Raw genomic sequence first — 17,690 nt, 5'->3', positions numbered from 1 at the left:
TGGATTAATGTGACAGCCATGGCTGTTAAATGGCTACAAGTCAGTCAACTTCATGTTTTGACCTAATATGTGGTGCGATAGCAGCTCAGATTAATCCCCAATAAAAACTTTGTGCGCTAACAGAAGCTGTTTGTTTAGTTCTTTAGCCATGAGCTGTTTCTAACCAACTAAATATCTCATGAACATAAAGACCGACTTTAATCAAAATGTCATGAAATAACCATCAGATGTATCTTTACAACTCGATTCAGGATATCCACCTGACCTTAGAGAACACCAAAATGGCTGTAACCCAGTCAGTTCTGCATACGCCGGGCTCAGGTTAGATGTGGTAGTAGCTGAGAGTCGCTCCCAACAAAAGGGCTGAGGTCGACATCTCAGGTTGGTTTAATGAAAGCGGCTACAACTTGATCATTTCTCAACAAGGTGCCATTCTTCAGCGGTCCATTGTTAAATGTTTCAGCAGCTCTTTAATGGCCCATTATTCTGCCAAGTGTTTGCACCTCTGGTACTTTTTGTTTATGGTCCTTTGTTCAGTCAGTTTCGACTCAGGTCCGAGCTATAATTTACATTAAAGGGCTAAGACACGCGCAATAAGTCTCAATTACAGGTTAATAGGTTACTAATAAACATGTTGCTGTGATGAACTCTCAGCCGTTGAACCGGAAACATGAATCAGTGGTTTAACAAAAGTTACACGTATGTGTGTGTGAGCATTATTTATCCTGAATCACTGCAACCCGTAAAGATGCGCACCTGCCACGTTTCCCACGCACTTTGATGTAAATAACAGAGATTATTTTGCATCGTTTACCTCGCGTTTTCACTCGGGCATGCGGGAGGACGACGGGAGGGAAGAAGAAGTTGGAAGAAGCAACGCAGCTCCTGGGCTTTGCGTCGTGTCTCCCGCTGAGCTGATGTCGGACGGTGCTTTCTGTCGTCTTTTAGGTCATTCACCACAACAAGACGTCAGCCCGGTGTTACACCTCCACCCATCCCCGGCAGACACTCCCTCTGCCCCTCAGGTTCAACCAGCGCCGCTCCGGAGTCAAAGTACCGAGGGAGACGTCACCAAACAGGAAGTGACGTAGGACACCTTCAAAATATAAGACAGGAGAAGCACATGAGCGATCACTGATCTATCTATCTATCTATCTATCTATCTATCTATCTATCTATCTATCTATCTGTCTGTCTGTCTGTCTGTCTGTCTGTCTGTCTGTCTGTCTGTCTGTCTGTCTGTCTGTCTGTCTGTCTCTCTGTCTGTCTGTCTGTCTGTCTGTCTGTCTGTCTGTCTGTCTATCTATCTATCTATCTGTCTATCTGTCTATCTGTCTATCTATCTATCTGTCTATCTGTCTATCTATCTGTCTATCTGTCTATCTGTCTATCTATCTGTCTGTCTATCTATCTGTCTATCTGTCTATCTATCTGTCTGTCTATATATCTGTCTGTCTATCTATCTATCTATCTATCTGTCTGTCTATCTATCTATCTATCTATCTATCTATCTATCTATCTATCTATCTATCTATCTATCTGTCTGTCTGTCTGTCTGTCTGTCTGTCTGTCTGTCTGTCTGTCTGTCTGTCTGTCTGTCTGTCTGTCTGTCTGTCTGTCTGTCTGTCTGTCTGTCTGTCTGTCTGTCTGTCTGTCTATCTATCTATCTATCTATCTATCTATCTATCTATCTATCTATCTATCTACATTTTTCAGCATGAAATTTCACCCTTTGTCTTCCAGTTGTCCACTTTCCTAAATAAATGTTTTAAGCATGTGCTGTTTTGGGGAGTGGTGGCGCAGAGGTTAGGGGGAAATGGGCCTGTGATTGGAAAGTCGCAGGTTCAACTCCCGGTACCGCCAGCATCAAAATATGGGTGGAAATGGTGAAACACCCACACCTGCCTCCACCCTCACTTGCCCCACTCTGGGCCCCTGAGCAAGGTGCTCCCATTTGCTCCCAAAAACAGGTCTCCCTTGAAAATGAGATCTCGTGACTCAATGAGACTTCCTGTATAAATAAAGTGTAACTAATTCTGTAACCACTGAACCATATGCTGCAGGTAGAAGCATATAAATCACTGAAAAAGCCAAAGTCACCTCACCTTCCCCACACTACTTCACAAAGATTTGTCAAAGTATTGATCAAGACCCCCTTAATAAATGATATCCAAGTCTGGCTCCATACCTTGGAAACAAAAAAGCAAAAGGAATCGGTAGGCTTTAAAACTTTTTCACACTATTGCCTATGTACAATTCTCAAGAAGGCATTAAAATAAGGACTTCAATGTGAATTATTTTTCAGTGGCACTTTTGTTAAATTTGTAAAGCTCCAATCTTCAAGGGTGTGAACAGGAATGAGAAAACAAGGGATGACCAAAAAAAAAGGTTGAACAAGCTGCATTTATAACTCTAGCTTCGTGAAGATTAGCACACATCAACATAAAACTTCACTGAGTTAGATGCAAAAAGCTAAGAAAAATAAATAAATCATACAGCTTTTATTTTGAAAAATATAAACCCAGAAGTTTTGCCATGTTCTTGAACTTTACAGATGTTTTGAAGCACACTGAACTGGATGGACGAGTTGTTCCAGAGGTGAAAAGGTTCTTTACTCCCCGGGAGAGAAGGAAGAGGACCTGCAGCTTTCATGGATGTTCCAGGCTTCCTGGGACTTTTTCAGCTTCCCTTCAGCTTTCATGCAGTAAACACAGATTTGCATAACACCCGGGCATTTACAAGCTTTATTTGCGTGGCTTTCATGTGTGTTAAAGCAGGAAAGCAAATCTGAGGAAGAAGGACTATAACATTTATGCACAATCATTGTTCATTGCATCTTTAATCTACCTTTTTTGGTTTTGTTGACCTAGTTTGTTGACAAATAGAGCATATCCTTAAAATGTTGAACATAAACTAATTTTACACACTTGCTATAATTCTTGTGTATATTTAATAGTTTTAATCAGTCGAAATGCGTTTTTTGATTATTTGGCAGAGCAAATTTGAGGCAAAGCACACAATTGATGACCTATAGCTACACACACTCCCAAGGACACACACATCACAATTAAAAGTTAAATCAGGTCATCTGGACAGAGTCTTCCTTCTCTGTTAAATATATTTTATCCATTGTTTATTAAAGTTGTTTTTCTTATTTCTTGATTTATTCAAGTGTTAAACTTGTTGAACAAAAACGTTATTTAATCAAACTTTGAATTTTCGCTAAACTTTTTTTTTTTTTAATATGTGAACAAGTGAGGTCCTCTGGACGGACTCATAAAGAAATAATGATGAAAACTAATTTTTTTTAACTTATTTTTATTTAATTTTATTTGTTTATTTTAATCTGATTTAACTTTGTTAGATTTTTCTACCTGCTCAGAGCGACACTTCCCCATATTCCAACAGTCATGTTGAGTTTAAGGCAACGATAACTTCAGCCTAACTTTTCTTTTGTAGTTTTCATTTATTTATTTGTTGACAAACGTCTCTGGCGCTTTAAGCGGAGTGGCTGTTTTGTCTCCCCCTGGTGGACATTCCGTGGAATCACGGTTGCTTCCGGCTCGTTGAGCCAGTTGTCATGGCAACTGCACCGCACGCGCTTACACTAACACGAGCTTAACCGACCGTTTTCTCGACATCTGCAGCGCCATCTTTCTTTTCCGCTTCTCCTTCTTCTTCCAGCGGTTTCTCTCTCTCTCTGTCTCTTTTTTTTTTTTTTTAATCAAAGGGGGAGACAGCGGCCACGCTCTCCGGTTGAGCCGCCGGGAAGCCGGAGGAGAGGGGGAGAACATGAGCGGAGCCAAAGCCCGCAGCGACGCGCCTGTTGCTGAAAATGTCTGCGCCGGCGGCGGCCACGGCTCTGCCGCAGCTCCTGCGCGCGAGCGCAAACCTGGCGGAGGCGTCCTGAAGCGGCTGAAGTCTCGGAGGAGCCAGGCGGACAGCAGGCCCGTCACGGAGGAGGAGCTGCGGACGAGGAGTGGACACATCTCTCCGGAGGATGTGCTGGGACTGCAGCTAGCTACGAGAGGTCTGAGTCTCTTTTAGTAAATGGTGCCGCTTGTTATTTGAAAAAGAAGTTCAGTCAAACAGTCTTATGAAACTAAACAAAAGCACGTGGACGTGATGGCTGAGACAAACAAGACGTCATCAGGCAGTTGTTGTCTATATTTAAACAGAGCCTTCCTAACCAGACATGCCTCTTTGTGATGAATCCTTTCATTGTTTTGTAGATGTCATACAACCAGAAGCAAGGCCCTCACTGTGATCTAAACATATAGTCTTATAGGTCAGGGCCTATCCACCTTATTCTGCAAGAGCGTATGTGGGCTGCCATGACAGACAGGTACCGCCCCCTCCCGGTTTTATACTTCCGGTGAGCTAAAGCGAGAGGCACTTTTGCTAATGACAGGCACTTTTGCTAATGACAAATTCTAGTAATTTGTGCTGTAGCAGGAGGCTTAAACAATTCTAATATGAGTTCGGGTTCAACTTGTGCTGTTGTTGGCTGTCACAACAGCTCCAGAAAACTGAAAGACGAGCTAGAAACGTATTGTTTTGCACATCAACAACTTCGAAAGGCCTGTGTGTGCCCAGCGCGTTACGAACTGCACTCCATGCCGAGGAAGGAGGATCGAAAACGAGCGTGGCTGGCAGCTTTAAAACTCAAATACCCCCCGAAGAGAGTTTATGTTTGCTCCTTTCATTTTATTGATAAAAAGCCCACAGAGCTTCACCCCGACCCGGAGCTCTATCTGGGCTATGACCGGGCCCCACCAAAGAAAAGAAGGCAGCTCATCCGGACCACTGTGAGCCAGACAGCTTCCAGCAACATCGACAAAACGGCCGAATCTGTTCCCGGTGAGTGAAATTGAAAATGTGATTTGTCCCCGCTTCACATTTTAATCATGCTTAGCTCTTATCTTTTACTGAATTATATTATTATTAATGTTATAATTGTAATGTTATAATTACTATACTGTGGATGGTGTTAGCATCAGCGCTAGCTGGTTGCAGTGTTATTGTGGATGTTAGTGTATTATTAATTTAATTCCAAAATACTTTATCACTAAGAGAAAGTACTTGATTGGCAGCCAAATCCAAATCTTAAAGACAAAGTGGTTAGTAATTAACATCAGTAGCATGCTAGCAGAGATGTATATGATTTCATGTAACTGTCCGAGAATAGCTTTTTATTTAGCAACCTGGTAAAATTCAGCCCCCAGGGCTGTAAAAGTCTGGGGATTTTGTTAATAAAGAATATGTTGAGTTATTAGAGGCAGGTTATTTGAAACAGACACAGCTGAAAAAAAAAACTTCTTTTAAACTCTTTAAAGAAAAAGCTTAAATGCAACCTAGCTCCAACTGATTTTTTTAAGGATGAAAAACTAAAATCTAATCACAATATTTTGATATTATAGCATAATTTGATGGGGCTTAGGAAAATTTAAGGGGGCTAAAGCCCCACTAAAACAGCACTATTGACATTTAAGATGTATCATGTGTGTACGAGTGTGGAATTACAAATTTCCTTCCTAAAACGTAATAAGGTAAGTGACACTTGACAGGTTGTGTTACGCTGATTTGATTTTGTATTTTTGTGTTATTCAGAGTGCACCGTAGATTCACCGTCAGTCATCCCAGACCTGGCTAGCGTCTCCACACAACCTCCTGGGCCACATCTGCACTCAGTCCACACACAGTGGGAGGACCCTTCGCTAAAAGATCATCATCAATACTGCAACACGTCTGGCAGAAAAGATGTCCAGGACAAGACGACTCAGTGTGATGAAGTTGCATTTTTTCTTCTACAAAATGACGCAGACGCTTTGCTGTACACTGGTATAGCGTTAGAAACATTTAACACTCTTGTGTCAGCACTGGAAGGAGATGACAACAATGAATTTACAATGCCTGTACAAGATCAAGTCCTTATAACACTTATGAAAATAAAGACTAATCGTGTCTGCAGCCCTTGAGTTGATGTTATACTGCTGCTCTGCCTTGTGGTGTCTGAAGTTTATCATGCTTAGACGTTTGGGTTGAAGATTCTTTGCTGTCCCAGCATTCCACCTGCGCTGCTCATCTGTACATGCTAGCCCCGTCTTTCCACTGATCACAGCATTCTGGACCTGTAACAATTTAACAGACTTCAGCTATCACTGCTCCTAATAAAATGAAACAAGTTATTTACATCCCTGCTGTTGTCATTTATTTTTTCCTTTTCTGTAAATGTTAGGTTGCCTTGCATCCAGTCTGTACTTTTTTAAAAACAAATAATATAAAAATACTGTACAGCCTTTTTAATGTTTAATTTTTTGTGACAGTAGATCACAGGCTGCACAATGCTCTGGCTTCCACATGTAAACACAGGCAGACAGGAAGCTCACAGCTTTCGCCCAGTTCAGTGATTCTGATTCAGTGATGTAAATATTCTGATATCCAGATAAGTGATATACCTTCCACAGAATAGCTGCCGCATGACTGCATGATTTTCCCAATCCGGCGATACAGGAACAGCCGACCGTTTCTACCACTCCACTTTCTCTGAGCATGACCCATGCTAAGTGTTTAGCTTGACCAACGCTCTGGCTCGGCTCAACAGCTGCTTTCAGAAAGATAAAGTCGCCTTGTTTCTTGAGCAAAACTGTATCTATTTTGTTGCTGTGGAGGTAATTATACGCCTCTGTGCTTTTATAATTCCGCAATTCCTCGCCATCGACGCCTTCAGAAAAAACAAGGTAATTAATAATATCGATGTAGGTAATTCCGGGCCATGATTTCATATCATCTACCCAGTCCGTGAGAAATGATGGGTGAGACACAGTTAACGACTTATCTTCGCAGCTTTTTAAAACATCCTTGCAATGTATCCACCTCTGATGTGCTGCCATTTACTTCAGGTAAAGGAAACTTTTGTGTCAAAAACATTAAATTGCTAGCAAGTGTGTTAACCCACAAACGTAAACAACAGCGCGGGATCGCGGGCGGAAGTAAACAACCGGCTTCCGCTATGAATTATGGGTAGTGGCGCCAAATCCGGAATAAGGTGGATATATGCAGCTTAAGAAATGAAGCTGTAAGTTTCAGCTTTGCATTGATTCAGTACAGGCGCCTGTTTGTGTTTTATCAGACGTCACACGATGTGAGAATAATGCTTTTCCCGTCTCCCCCTCTTGTCTGCCATGTTGCAGGGTATCTCTGTAAACCCAAGGACAACATCTATAACGTTGACTTTGTTCGCTTTAAGATCCGAGACCTGGAGACCAGCACTGTTCTGTTTGAGATTGCTAAACCTCCTCATGCAGGTACGGCATGTTTGCACACTTTATTTTTGTTGCAATTTGCCGGCTTCAAATAGAAGTTTGCAGCAGGTTGCTGGGTTTGACGACGTGCACCGTTCAGCATGAATGAATCATGGGACATTTCTTGTGCCAGATGACGACGAGGAGCACAGAGAGGGAGATGCTACCTCGGGACGATTTGTGCGCTACCAGTTCACCCCAGCCTTCCTGCGACTGAGGACCGTGGGAGCTACGTGAGTGACTCACACTTTCCACACACGCCTAAAGATACACTCACCTGTTCCACTGACAAACAATGGAAACAATTGAGAGCATTGTCCTCTGTCAACCACACCCCTCACTGACTCTTATTCTGTGTGTGCAGATATTAACGTTATAATTTCAGACAGAACGCAGAGGGGTAACATCTTTCTTCTTTATTTAATCAGGGTGGAATTCACAGTCGGGAGCCGACCTCTGAACAACTTTCGCATGATCGAGAGGCACTATTTCCGTGATCACCTGCTGAAGAGCTTTGACTTTGACTTCGGCTTCTGTATCCCAAACAGCCGTAACACCTGCGAGCACATCTACGAGTTCCCTCAGCTCTCTGACAGCCTGGGTGAGTCATGCCTGTTTAATGCATCACGCTAGCACAGGAGTATTTTGGTGCTTTTCCATCACCAGGACGGCTCAGGTTTTCTAATGTCCTCTTTTTATACCTTGAGCTGTTAGCCATGCTGGTACTGCAGGGTGACGCTGACACACCGCAGGCTGCTGATTGGTTACAGAGAGAATCATCATCTGTGGGTGAAATCAGCAACCTTTCTGCAGCAATGCACTTATAATACTTAGGCCTGTTGTAATAAACAGTAAATCAATTAATCTCATGATAAATTAAAATTATCGACCTCATTTTCATTTATCGGCTTTATCGTTTCTTTGTGTCTCTCTTTCTACACGGCTCAACTCCGGCGCTCTTCACTGACCCCTCCCTTTCTCTTTAAAATCTGTTTTAACGATCCAAAATCACGTTTTTGGATCGTTAAAAGCAACTGAGAAGCTAAGCTACGAGCTAAGCTAACAGGCCGACCCCCGGGAAAAAAACCTCCGTCTGGTCGGAGCTCCAAAATTCAACCCGTACCTTCGTGTAAAAGTTGTTTTTCTCTGCAAAAAGAAGCTGAGAACTTGTTTACTGATTTTTTTTTATTTATTAAAAGCTTTGTGTGAAAAATGCTATGCTAAAGAGCTCAAATCACACCGAGCGTCAGTCATTTCGAGAACCGGAAAACAGGAATGAGAGACAGCCCGTGTCACGTCAAGGGGCCTCCCTCCCATTTTTCATAAAGAGACACTCTGCTCCCTCACTATCCATCCTTTGGTTCAAACAGTTTTATACTGCCATCCAGTGGTCAAAAAAAGGTACTACATACAAAAATTAACTAACTTAAAAATAATGACTAATTATTGTCAAATTCCAAACAATATTATTGTTTATCGCAATAATTTCTGAGACAATTAATCGCCCATCACAATTTGTTATCGTGACAGGCCTAATAATACTCTTTATTAGAGTAATTTAAAGGCCTGACTCAAATTTAACATGACAAATATAGACAATAAAATAACCTTTATAGTCTTGTTTTCATGAACAGGCGTTTTGTATGCACAGATTTAAGTTTGGCGCATGAATAATAGATAAAGGAGCATATTTACTGACTAATTCACAGTTCAGATCATTCTTTCATTGATCAGAGGGGAGCTCTGTAGTTCAGAAGGTATTCTCCACTAAAAGCTTGTCAAAAACTCACAGTCCCTATATCTCTCTTACATTCCTAAATCAATGATGTTATAAATACACGCACCGAGGAAAGTTGTCTCTCGTGCTACAGCGGCTTCACACACGCTGCGCTGACAGTCGATCCTGCCCACATACTATCTGCAGCGGAACATCAGCCGAACTTTGATTTAGCACTAAATCATAAATGAAATGAGATGAAGGAAAAAACGCTTTTATCTGATTCTGAAAGTGTTTATTGTCGTCTGAGTGTCCTTTTCGTGATGTTGCAGACTGTCCCCATCGAGGTGAGGTAGACCTCATGTACAAACAATAACAATGTGGCTTTATGTCTCCAAAATGACATCAGTTTTTTAACAGAAGGAAGCTGAAGTTTGATCTGATTACAATAAACACGTGCACTGTCTCTCTGAGACAGTGAACAGAAAACTCTGTGGCGTTTATGTGCACAAAGGAGAAAGATCCTTGCAGATTTAGATTTTAGTTTACATTTCAGGCTAAGGTAAAGGACAGTGCTGAGCAACAATAATTTGCTGAAGTACTTCCTGTCCCATGTGGCCATGATGACTGTCGTGATGTGCTGCCTGAGAGCTCAGAGGTGACCCTGGCCTGGATTCAGCTGTGGTTTGTGGTCCTGGCCTTTACACACTGAGAATTCATCAGTCTCTGAATGTTTTTACATGCTGAAAAACCTCAGGTCTTTACAACTGTACTTAAATAAATAAATAAATAAACAAATAAATAATAATAAATAAATAAATAAATAAATAATAATAATAAATAAATAAAAATTATATATATATATATATATATATATATATATATATATATATATATATATATATATATATATATATATATATGTATGGATGACGGAATGTGACAAAATGAAATAAATGCAAAATACAAACATAACAATTAAATGTATCATTTAATTATTAAATACATCATTAAATATACAATTGAATTATTAAATACACCATTAAATAATGAAATGTACTTTTTAAATAATTTATTTCATGATTTATTTATTTATTTAATTTTGTCACCTTCTGTCCTCCAGTGACACCATGAAATGACGTTAACTGTCAGTCTCACTCGTCAAACTCAGTGGGCGGGACTAGGGCGGCTCGTGAACAGACCCTGGCGCCTGATTGGTTGCTCCTCGCAGCAAGGGAAGACCAATCGACCGCAGCTAAATCGACCGCAGATAATCGACCGCAGATAATCGACTGCAGATAATCGACCGTGGTAATCGATCGATCCACAGGCAAGAAAATATATTCCGAAACTTTAGGAAGCGGTAATTGTGTTTACATGTATTTGTGTTAAATATTTTTTCATACCATGAATATAAAGGAGAAGACGCGCTTTTACGAGCTGCATGGAGGGAGCTCCCATGTATGAACTGACTTCAGACCGGAGCAATGGATTTCACATGACCAGCATTAGTCCCGCCCACTGAGTTGGACAAGTGAGTTAACATCATTTAAGCAGCACGATGGCTCAGTGGTTAGCACAGTTGCCTCACAGCAAGAAGGTCCTGGGTTCAATCCCCGGTTGGACCTGGGCTCTTTCATTGTGGAGTTTGCATGTTCTTCTCGTGCTTGCGTGGGTTTTCTCCAGGCACTCCGGTTTCCTCTCACAGATCAAAAACATGCACGTTAGTCTGCCTTCAGGCCCAGGCCTCCCTTGCAAAAGAGATCTCAATGGGATTTGCCTGGTTAAGTAAAGGTTAATAAATTAATAAATTAATTTCATGGTGACACACGAGGGTGAAATGTGACAAAATTAAATAAATAATTAAATCAATAATTTAGTTGTGTATTTAAAGATTTAACGATGTATTTAATATTTAAATGATACATTTCATTATTATGTATTTATTTATTTCATTTTGTCACATTCCGTCCTCCATACATTTGGGTGGGACCCAACTCAGACACAATGGAAGCAGAGGTGCTGACTGAAACAAGACCAGGATTACAAAGACACACTAAACATGACAAGCAAAACAAGGCAGCAAGAGGATTTGGCAAAGAACTGAGCAAAACCTGGAAGTATAAGGAGCTGCAAGCAGGAATAACTGAGCACATCCAGTGGCTGTCACAACAAACACTACGGGGCGGCTGTGGCTGAATGGGTAGAGCAGTCGTCCAATGCAAGAGTTGGGGGTTCGATTCCACCAGCAGTCACATGCTGGAGTGTCCCTGGGCAAGACACTGAACCCCTCATTGCCTCTGAAGTGTGTCCCATCGGTGTATGAGTGTGAAAAAGCTCTGATTATTCTTTGTAAATACAGTAGAGTGCTGTACGAATGGGTAAATGAGGACACAGATTGTTGTAAAAAGCTTTGAGTATCTTGATAAGACAGAAAGATGCTGTATAAGTACAGTCCCTTTACCATTTACAAAATCTCCAGTGAACAAACTGAACTATTCAAACTCCATCAAATGCCATAAAACCACATTAGACAATCTGAAACACTAAACAAAAGATCAGAAACAAACTATAAACGGTAGCTTGCTGGGCTGACACTGTTGGAAACTGATTGTAACCAGTGAGCCACACCACTGCGTTTTGCACGACCAGTTTGTGAAAATCCCGTCCTATTTTAGTGTGCACAGCTCGTGCAGGCTCTTCAAAGTGTGTTACAATGTTTCTCATTCACAAAAACTTTCAGGGCTTTCTTGTCTATATTTTTTTACTAGACGAAACATCTGGTTATAATCTTAATTATGTGTTTTGCGACCGTTCCTTATCTGCATGAAGCGCATGACACGAAACAGGTGGTTTAGATTTTACAACAGCCCAAATACCAAACCTGTTTGTTTACTGACTGTAATCATTTTCTCTCTTTTTACATAGTAATATCATTTTCCTGCTGCATGTTGGGGAGGAAAGTCCAAGTGTCTGGTGTAAAAATGCTGAATTCTGTCAAAAACAAACTTTACCACATTTCTGGGTCTAAATGGGCCAAATATTGTTGTTTCCTAAATCCTGAAGGCCTGTTCATACCTCACGTCTGTTCCAGAGAATGAATCCACTTGGGCAACGCAGGTCCTCTGGATGGTTTGTTTGTGCTGAAACGTTTCGTGTTTCAACCAAAAAAAATCCACTTGTGATTACCACAACGTACTTTTGGACCACTGCACTCAAAACACAAAGAGTTAATTGTGAATGAAAATGAAGCCGGGAGTTTTGGCTTATCCAGAATAACTTTAGCAGTAATTTTGTCCCAAAATAATCGTGACTAACGCAACGCAACGCCAAGTCTGAATCAGACAAGGGTGCAGGAAGACTGATGTTAGGAGAGTCCGTGCAGGTGTTAAAGCTGAAAAAGCTTTTTTTAATTTATTTTTATTATGATTAAAATAAATCCTTGGCTCTGCCATTGACTCTGTTCTGAACACCGTCCATCTACAGCGACATATCTGAACAACTCCTGTGAAACCTGTGAATTGCTGCCGAGTTGTGTTTTTACCATCAGCTCGCTGATCCTGATCACTCGAACCATCTCACAAGTTCTGCCTCTGATCAGATGGAGCCTGCGAGTTTTAATCAGCCGCAGAAATCAAACAAGACGGAGAAGTCCCGTCCTAATGTTGTTCCCACTCCTTTTACAGAACGTTTCTAGTTGTTTCTGACATTATAGTTTCACATCAGACTCTGTTCAGGTGTCCTTCCAGACTGGTTGAAACATGCAGCTGTTCAACATTTCTCAGTCGGGTCATCTGGACAGTTTCTTTTTTTTGTGCTGAAACGTTTCGCCTTCGATCCGGAAGGCTTCATCAGTCAAGGAACACACCTATATAATAGGTGTGTTTAATAGGTATAACCCAGGATGTTATACCTGGATTATTGAGCATGGACTTTGTTGTTTTCAACCATTTTGACACAACTGTCAACAAGGAAGAGGGCCGGCAATGGAGGAGGGGGCGTACCAAAGAGACCATCTTATCACAAGCAGAACTGGTTTGTTCCACTTTGGATTAAGCTGTTGTGGGAAGAATCAGTTTTGTTGTGTGCTTCCTTGACTGATGAAGCCTTCTGGATCGAAGGCGAAACGTTTCAGCACAAAAGAAGAAACTGTCCAGATGACCTGACTGAAAAATGTTGGATTTTATACCTGGATTATTGAGCATGGACTTTGTTGATGCAGCTGTTCAGTCGTTGCTCAACAAACCTAACCTTATCTGTCCTGTTCCATTGTAGTCCCATTTCAAAACGTCCTTTTTCAGCAAAAAATTTAAAAAAACATTGTATTTTTTACAGCTGGCATTTAAATGCACACAATGCACTTACAATGTTTAATCTGGTTATAAAGCCATTCAGAAGCCCTTTTAAAAAGTGTTTAATTCTCTTGTGCACTCAGGAGACTCGTGTTGTTTGAGACCTGAGACTGCAGCGTTCTGATCTGTGTCAAAGACTCTGGTTCACCTCGGTCTGATGGGAGTTTCTCTGTAAGCCCTGGACAATCTGCTTCTTCTCCAGCCTCGCTCACACATGGAGTTCCCAAGGAGCTATTCTTGGACATGTTTTATTTTCTATCTACATGCACCCCTCATACTCCATCTATAGAAAATGTTCCATTTCTTTTCATTCCTATGCAGACAACACTCAGATTTACCTATAGTTGAAGCACAATCATGCTTTTTCACTAAACTTCTCTTCAGTAAGAACAGAACTGAAGTTGGTTTGGTCCCAGTGGAATCTGCACCGCTTCTCCTGCAAATCTGGGTGGCTTGGAGCCATTTATAAAGTTTCACGTAAAAAAAAAAAAAAAAAAAATGAGAGTGATATTTGATTCAAATTTTAACTTTCATTAACAGATTAGTTCTGAAGTGAGGAGATCCTTATTAAAAGGAAGACTTTTATTTAAAGAGTAATTGTTTTTGACCTTTAATGGCTGTAAACGGATGAGTCACACTTTTATGACGTCCCGACTGCATCACTTTAACGCCCGGCCTCTCGTGACTGCAGTCAGTTAGAACGCTGCAGCTCGTTTTTTAACTCCAGCAAAAATAGCGTGAGCGTATCTTCACCGTGCTGTCAGATCTCCTGCAGCTTCAAGTGTCCTCCAGATCCTTTAGGTCTAATGACCATTTGCATTTAGTGTCCTGAGGTCCAGGCAGGTCCACAGACTGGACCCGTTCAGTTGTAGGTGTGGGACCAGCTGTCTCTTGATGTCCGACAGACTTAAGTTTAGCTCTTTTACAGTCTTATAACACGTTTGTATTCACTGGCATGAGAGGTGACATTTTCATTTTACTGGTTTTATTCTATGTCTTATCAGATTCCTAATTAGTTTTTATTGTTCTTGTTTTCACGGTCTTGTGTTTGGAATTATCATTTTACTATTTATGGTTTGTCCAACAGCAGCCTTTAAATTTTCATTTGAACTCATCTGAAAAACTTAAATAAAAGTTCCTCTAAAACTGTTGTTATATGTTCATCTACAACACAAATTGTGCAAGATTTGGACAACGGTACTTGACTATGTATATAACCTTTTAGGTTGTATACAGTTGTATCGATTTTTAAATATTCCTAAAGTAAAAAAAAAAAAAAGCTTTTTATGCTCATTAACGTGCACGTATTGTGTGTTTTTCAGTGCGTCAGATGGTGGAGTGTCCTTACGAAACGCGCTCGGACAGCTTCTATTTCGTCGACAGCAGACTGGTCATGCACAACAAAGCAGACTACGCTTATAACGGTGGACAGTGATGGGGCAGCCACACTTCTTCTCATATTTACCAACTGACACGAACGCACACACACACGTGCACCGACAGCTACAGATGTGTCTGAGCCGCCTCTTGCATTTGTAAAAATTATTCGCCAGTCATAAAAAATTTAGTGGACGTGTTTTAAGTAGTTAAACGTTATTAGTTTCTTCTCTGACACACAAGCAGGAAGCTCATGGTTAATTTAACTGATCTCTTTACTGCTCATCACTATGTGTGTTTCAAACAGGCAGCTATTGGATGAATACTTTGTCTCGCTTTGAATGCCCCCCCACACACACACACACATTCAATCCCCGAGTGACACACAGTTTCATGCTGCGGTTGTCAGAAGCAGCTGTTCTCAGAGCTGCCGCCTCCACAATCCACTCCAGACGACATCAGGAGGAAAAAAGGGACAAAAAAAACCCACTCGTGTCAAACACACATGGTCCCCCCTCTCCTCCCTGCAGCTCCTCCATCAACCCTAGGACTGTGACACGTTGACGTTTTAATTTACATTCATGCAAACAAGATCATTTCGTTATAATGCAAGATTTTATAAATATTAAAACAGGGTTTAAAGCAGGAACTTCTTCCTATAAGAGCGGCGGATGTCTTGTTACATGTGACCAGGTTTAGCTGTTGGTCTTTCGGCTGCTCCCTTCTCGCATCTAAGATTCGACCTCTGTTAACCTGAGCTCAGACCTGAAGCCTCAGGGTTAAAACTGGTGCTGACCACCACAGCCTGCCTGCAACTAAATGAATTAAGGGAAATTCAACTGCTGATTTCAGATGAATTAATATAAATAAATAAAAAAAGATGATGCATGAGTTTGTTTTAAAGGTTTCGTTTACGTCTGGTTGTGTTTTGATCAGTTCTAACATTCTCAAAATATATCAGAACTTGGCATATATCTGAAAAAGTTATTATTATTTATTTTTTCCTGTATTGTACCTCCTCTTGTATGTTTACTTTGTTCCTCCACCTTAAAGGCGATGTTCCTAAACTGTATACATACATATAAATATATTATATAAACAGTTTGTAAAAAGTCAGTTAAGACAATAAATGTACATTTTCAGACACAAAACATGCAAAGTTTGTTTTATTTAACATATCCGTGCTTTCATCTCTGAAATCAATCATATCACATACATCTTCACTCCTCTGTCATTTTTTAAAACATTAAATCAAAAAAACATGTTTTTCTCAAATTGCTTTTATTCCATTTTTTTTATTTCTTCAGAGTTTTATCTATGTTTATTTAAGTGACCATTTTGAAGATTGAGACGTTTAAACAAACGCAGATGACGAACAGTTCCAACTGTGACCACCAGGGGGAGCCATTTTAACACAAGTTTACAGCTTTTTTCAGGCATGTTAAAGAAAATAAAATGTTATTATTATTATTAATCAGAGTGTTTATGATAATTTACCTAAATGTGAAATCCGTCGTTTGATTTTTTCTGTATTTATCTTCATGTTTTACTGCAGAACAAAGTCGTTAAACGATCTCATTTATTTTCTGATCATCCATGTTCACATTTCTTCCTCCATATTTGTCCTTCATTGTTTGATGTCCATCTCTTTAGCTTTGATGTCCAAAATCATCCTCTGCCCTGTTGTTTCCCTCCACACCTTTAGCTCTCACTCTGTTTTCTCTCTTCCTCTTTATCTCTCTCCTGCTCCCCCCCTCACCTGGTAACTAGACCTCTAGAGAGGAGTGTTGAGTTTCCACTTTCCCAGAGAAGAAGACAATCTGAGCCACACAAAGACCCACAATGGACCCCCTCTGCTCTCACTCCTCCCTTTGCTCCGTCACTGCACAGCTGCACACAGACTGAGAATACACACAGGCCTCGGCTTTTATTTGCTCTTTCTTCCTCGCTTGGATCCTCTCACGGTTCCGTGACGCGTGCTCCTCAGACCCTTTCACCTTGTTGTCCTTAAGGGCACTGTGCCAGTTCTCACTCTTCACCTTGATTCACCTTGTGACATTTAATCAGATTAGAGCTTTGAGATTAAAAAAACACAACCAGTGATGGCCCACTGGGATGTTCCGACGTTTCTGAATATGATTGTGACTTTGTTGTTGCAGCTGTGGCTGTGAGGTTGTACAAACAGGAAGTGGTCAAAGTTTTTCAATTTGACATCAAAAAGAACTGATTTTTTTTTTTATTCTTGAAGCAGCGCAGAGACTAACACATTGTTACAGTACAAAGTGTTAAATCAGTTTAAAGCAATCCTTGTTGGGGCTTCAAGATTGTTTAGTTTTAGCTGATAAATACTATTTTTCAGAATTTGCACAAAGATTATGATAAAAAATCAGACTTTATGCTAGATGTCCGTCTTTAGACAGCTTCCAAGAAGTAAAGTTGGAACGGCAACGTAAGAAGACGAGGAGGAAACTGACAGTTACTTTGTTCAGATGAGACTAAAGCAAACCTGTTGGCCTCAGACGGCTGGTTTGGAGCAAACAAGCATGGTTTCATCATAGGACCACCACAGTAAAGGCGTAGTTGCAACAGTGAAGCACGGTGGTGTGAGTGTGATGATATGTGGCTGCATAATGCAAAGATGTTCAAAAAACAAGGTTTGCAGATGTAACCATGAATATGGAGAGGACAGAATTTGTGACTCTTATTCCTCAAGACGTTTGTAAATTATGAGTTTTCCTGCACAAAATGCTTAAATTGGATTGTTTCATTAAAAACTGTAATCAGAGTTTGCTAACTTGCATGGCATAAAGGAGGTTTTTGTAGAACTTAAAGTAGACATAGTAGAAATACTTGTTTTTATACAAGAAACAAAAATAATGATAATAATTAATAATGTTAAAGATGTCATTAAAAGCCCTGAAAACGTATTATTTAAGTTGT

General features: G+C 40.5%; 2 protein-coding genes across 2 annotated transcripts; both read left to right on the top strand.

The window, feature by feature from the left end:
* The first annotated feature begins 3,716 nt into the window (after positions 1-3,716).
* LOC119411681 (protein unc-119 homolog B) lies at positions 3,717-14,941 on the top strand. Its single transcript, XM_037678590.1, has 5 exons — positions 3,717-4,030; positions 7,194-7,307; positions 7,438-7,537; positions 7,733-7,905; positions 14,696-14,941. Exons 1-5 carry the CDS (start codon positions 3,793-3,795, stop codon positions 14,806-14,808), a joined length of 738 nt encoding a protein of 245 aa, XP_037534518.1. The 5' UTR covers positions 3,717-3,792; the 3' UTR covers positions 14,809-14,941.
* On the top strand, positions 4,335-6,192 carry LOC119411680. The gene is made up of 2 exons (XM_037678589.1): positions 4,335-4,860; positions 5,611-6,192. The coding sequence occupies exons 1-2, from the start codon at positions 4,476-4,478 to the stop codon at positions 5,976-5,978; spliced, it is 753 nt and encodes a 250-aa protein (XP_037534517.1). The 5' UTR covers positions 4,335-4,475; the 3' UTR covers positions 5,979-6,192.
* Positions 14,942-17,690: the final 2,749 nt, after the last annotated feature.

Source organism: Nematolebias whitei, chromosome 7 (assembly GCF_014905685.2).
Source record: "Nematolebias whitei isolate Nwh7 chromosome 7, NemWhi1, whole genome shotgun sequence".
Classification (NCBI taxonomy): Eukaryota; Metazoa; Chordata; class Actinopteri; order Cyprinodontiformes; family Rivulidae; genus Nematolebias; species Nematolebias whitei.
The sequence above is the reverse complement of the archived record's forward strand: the minus strand, read 5'-3'. Positions and strand labels throughout refer to the sequence as shown.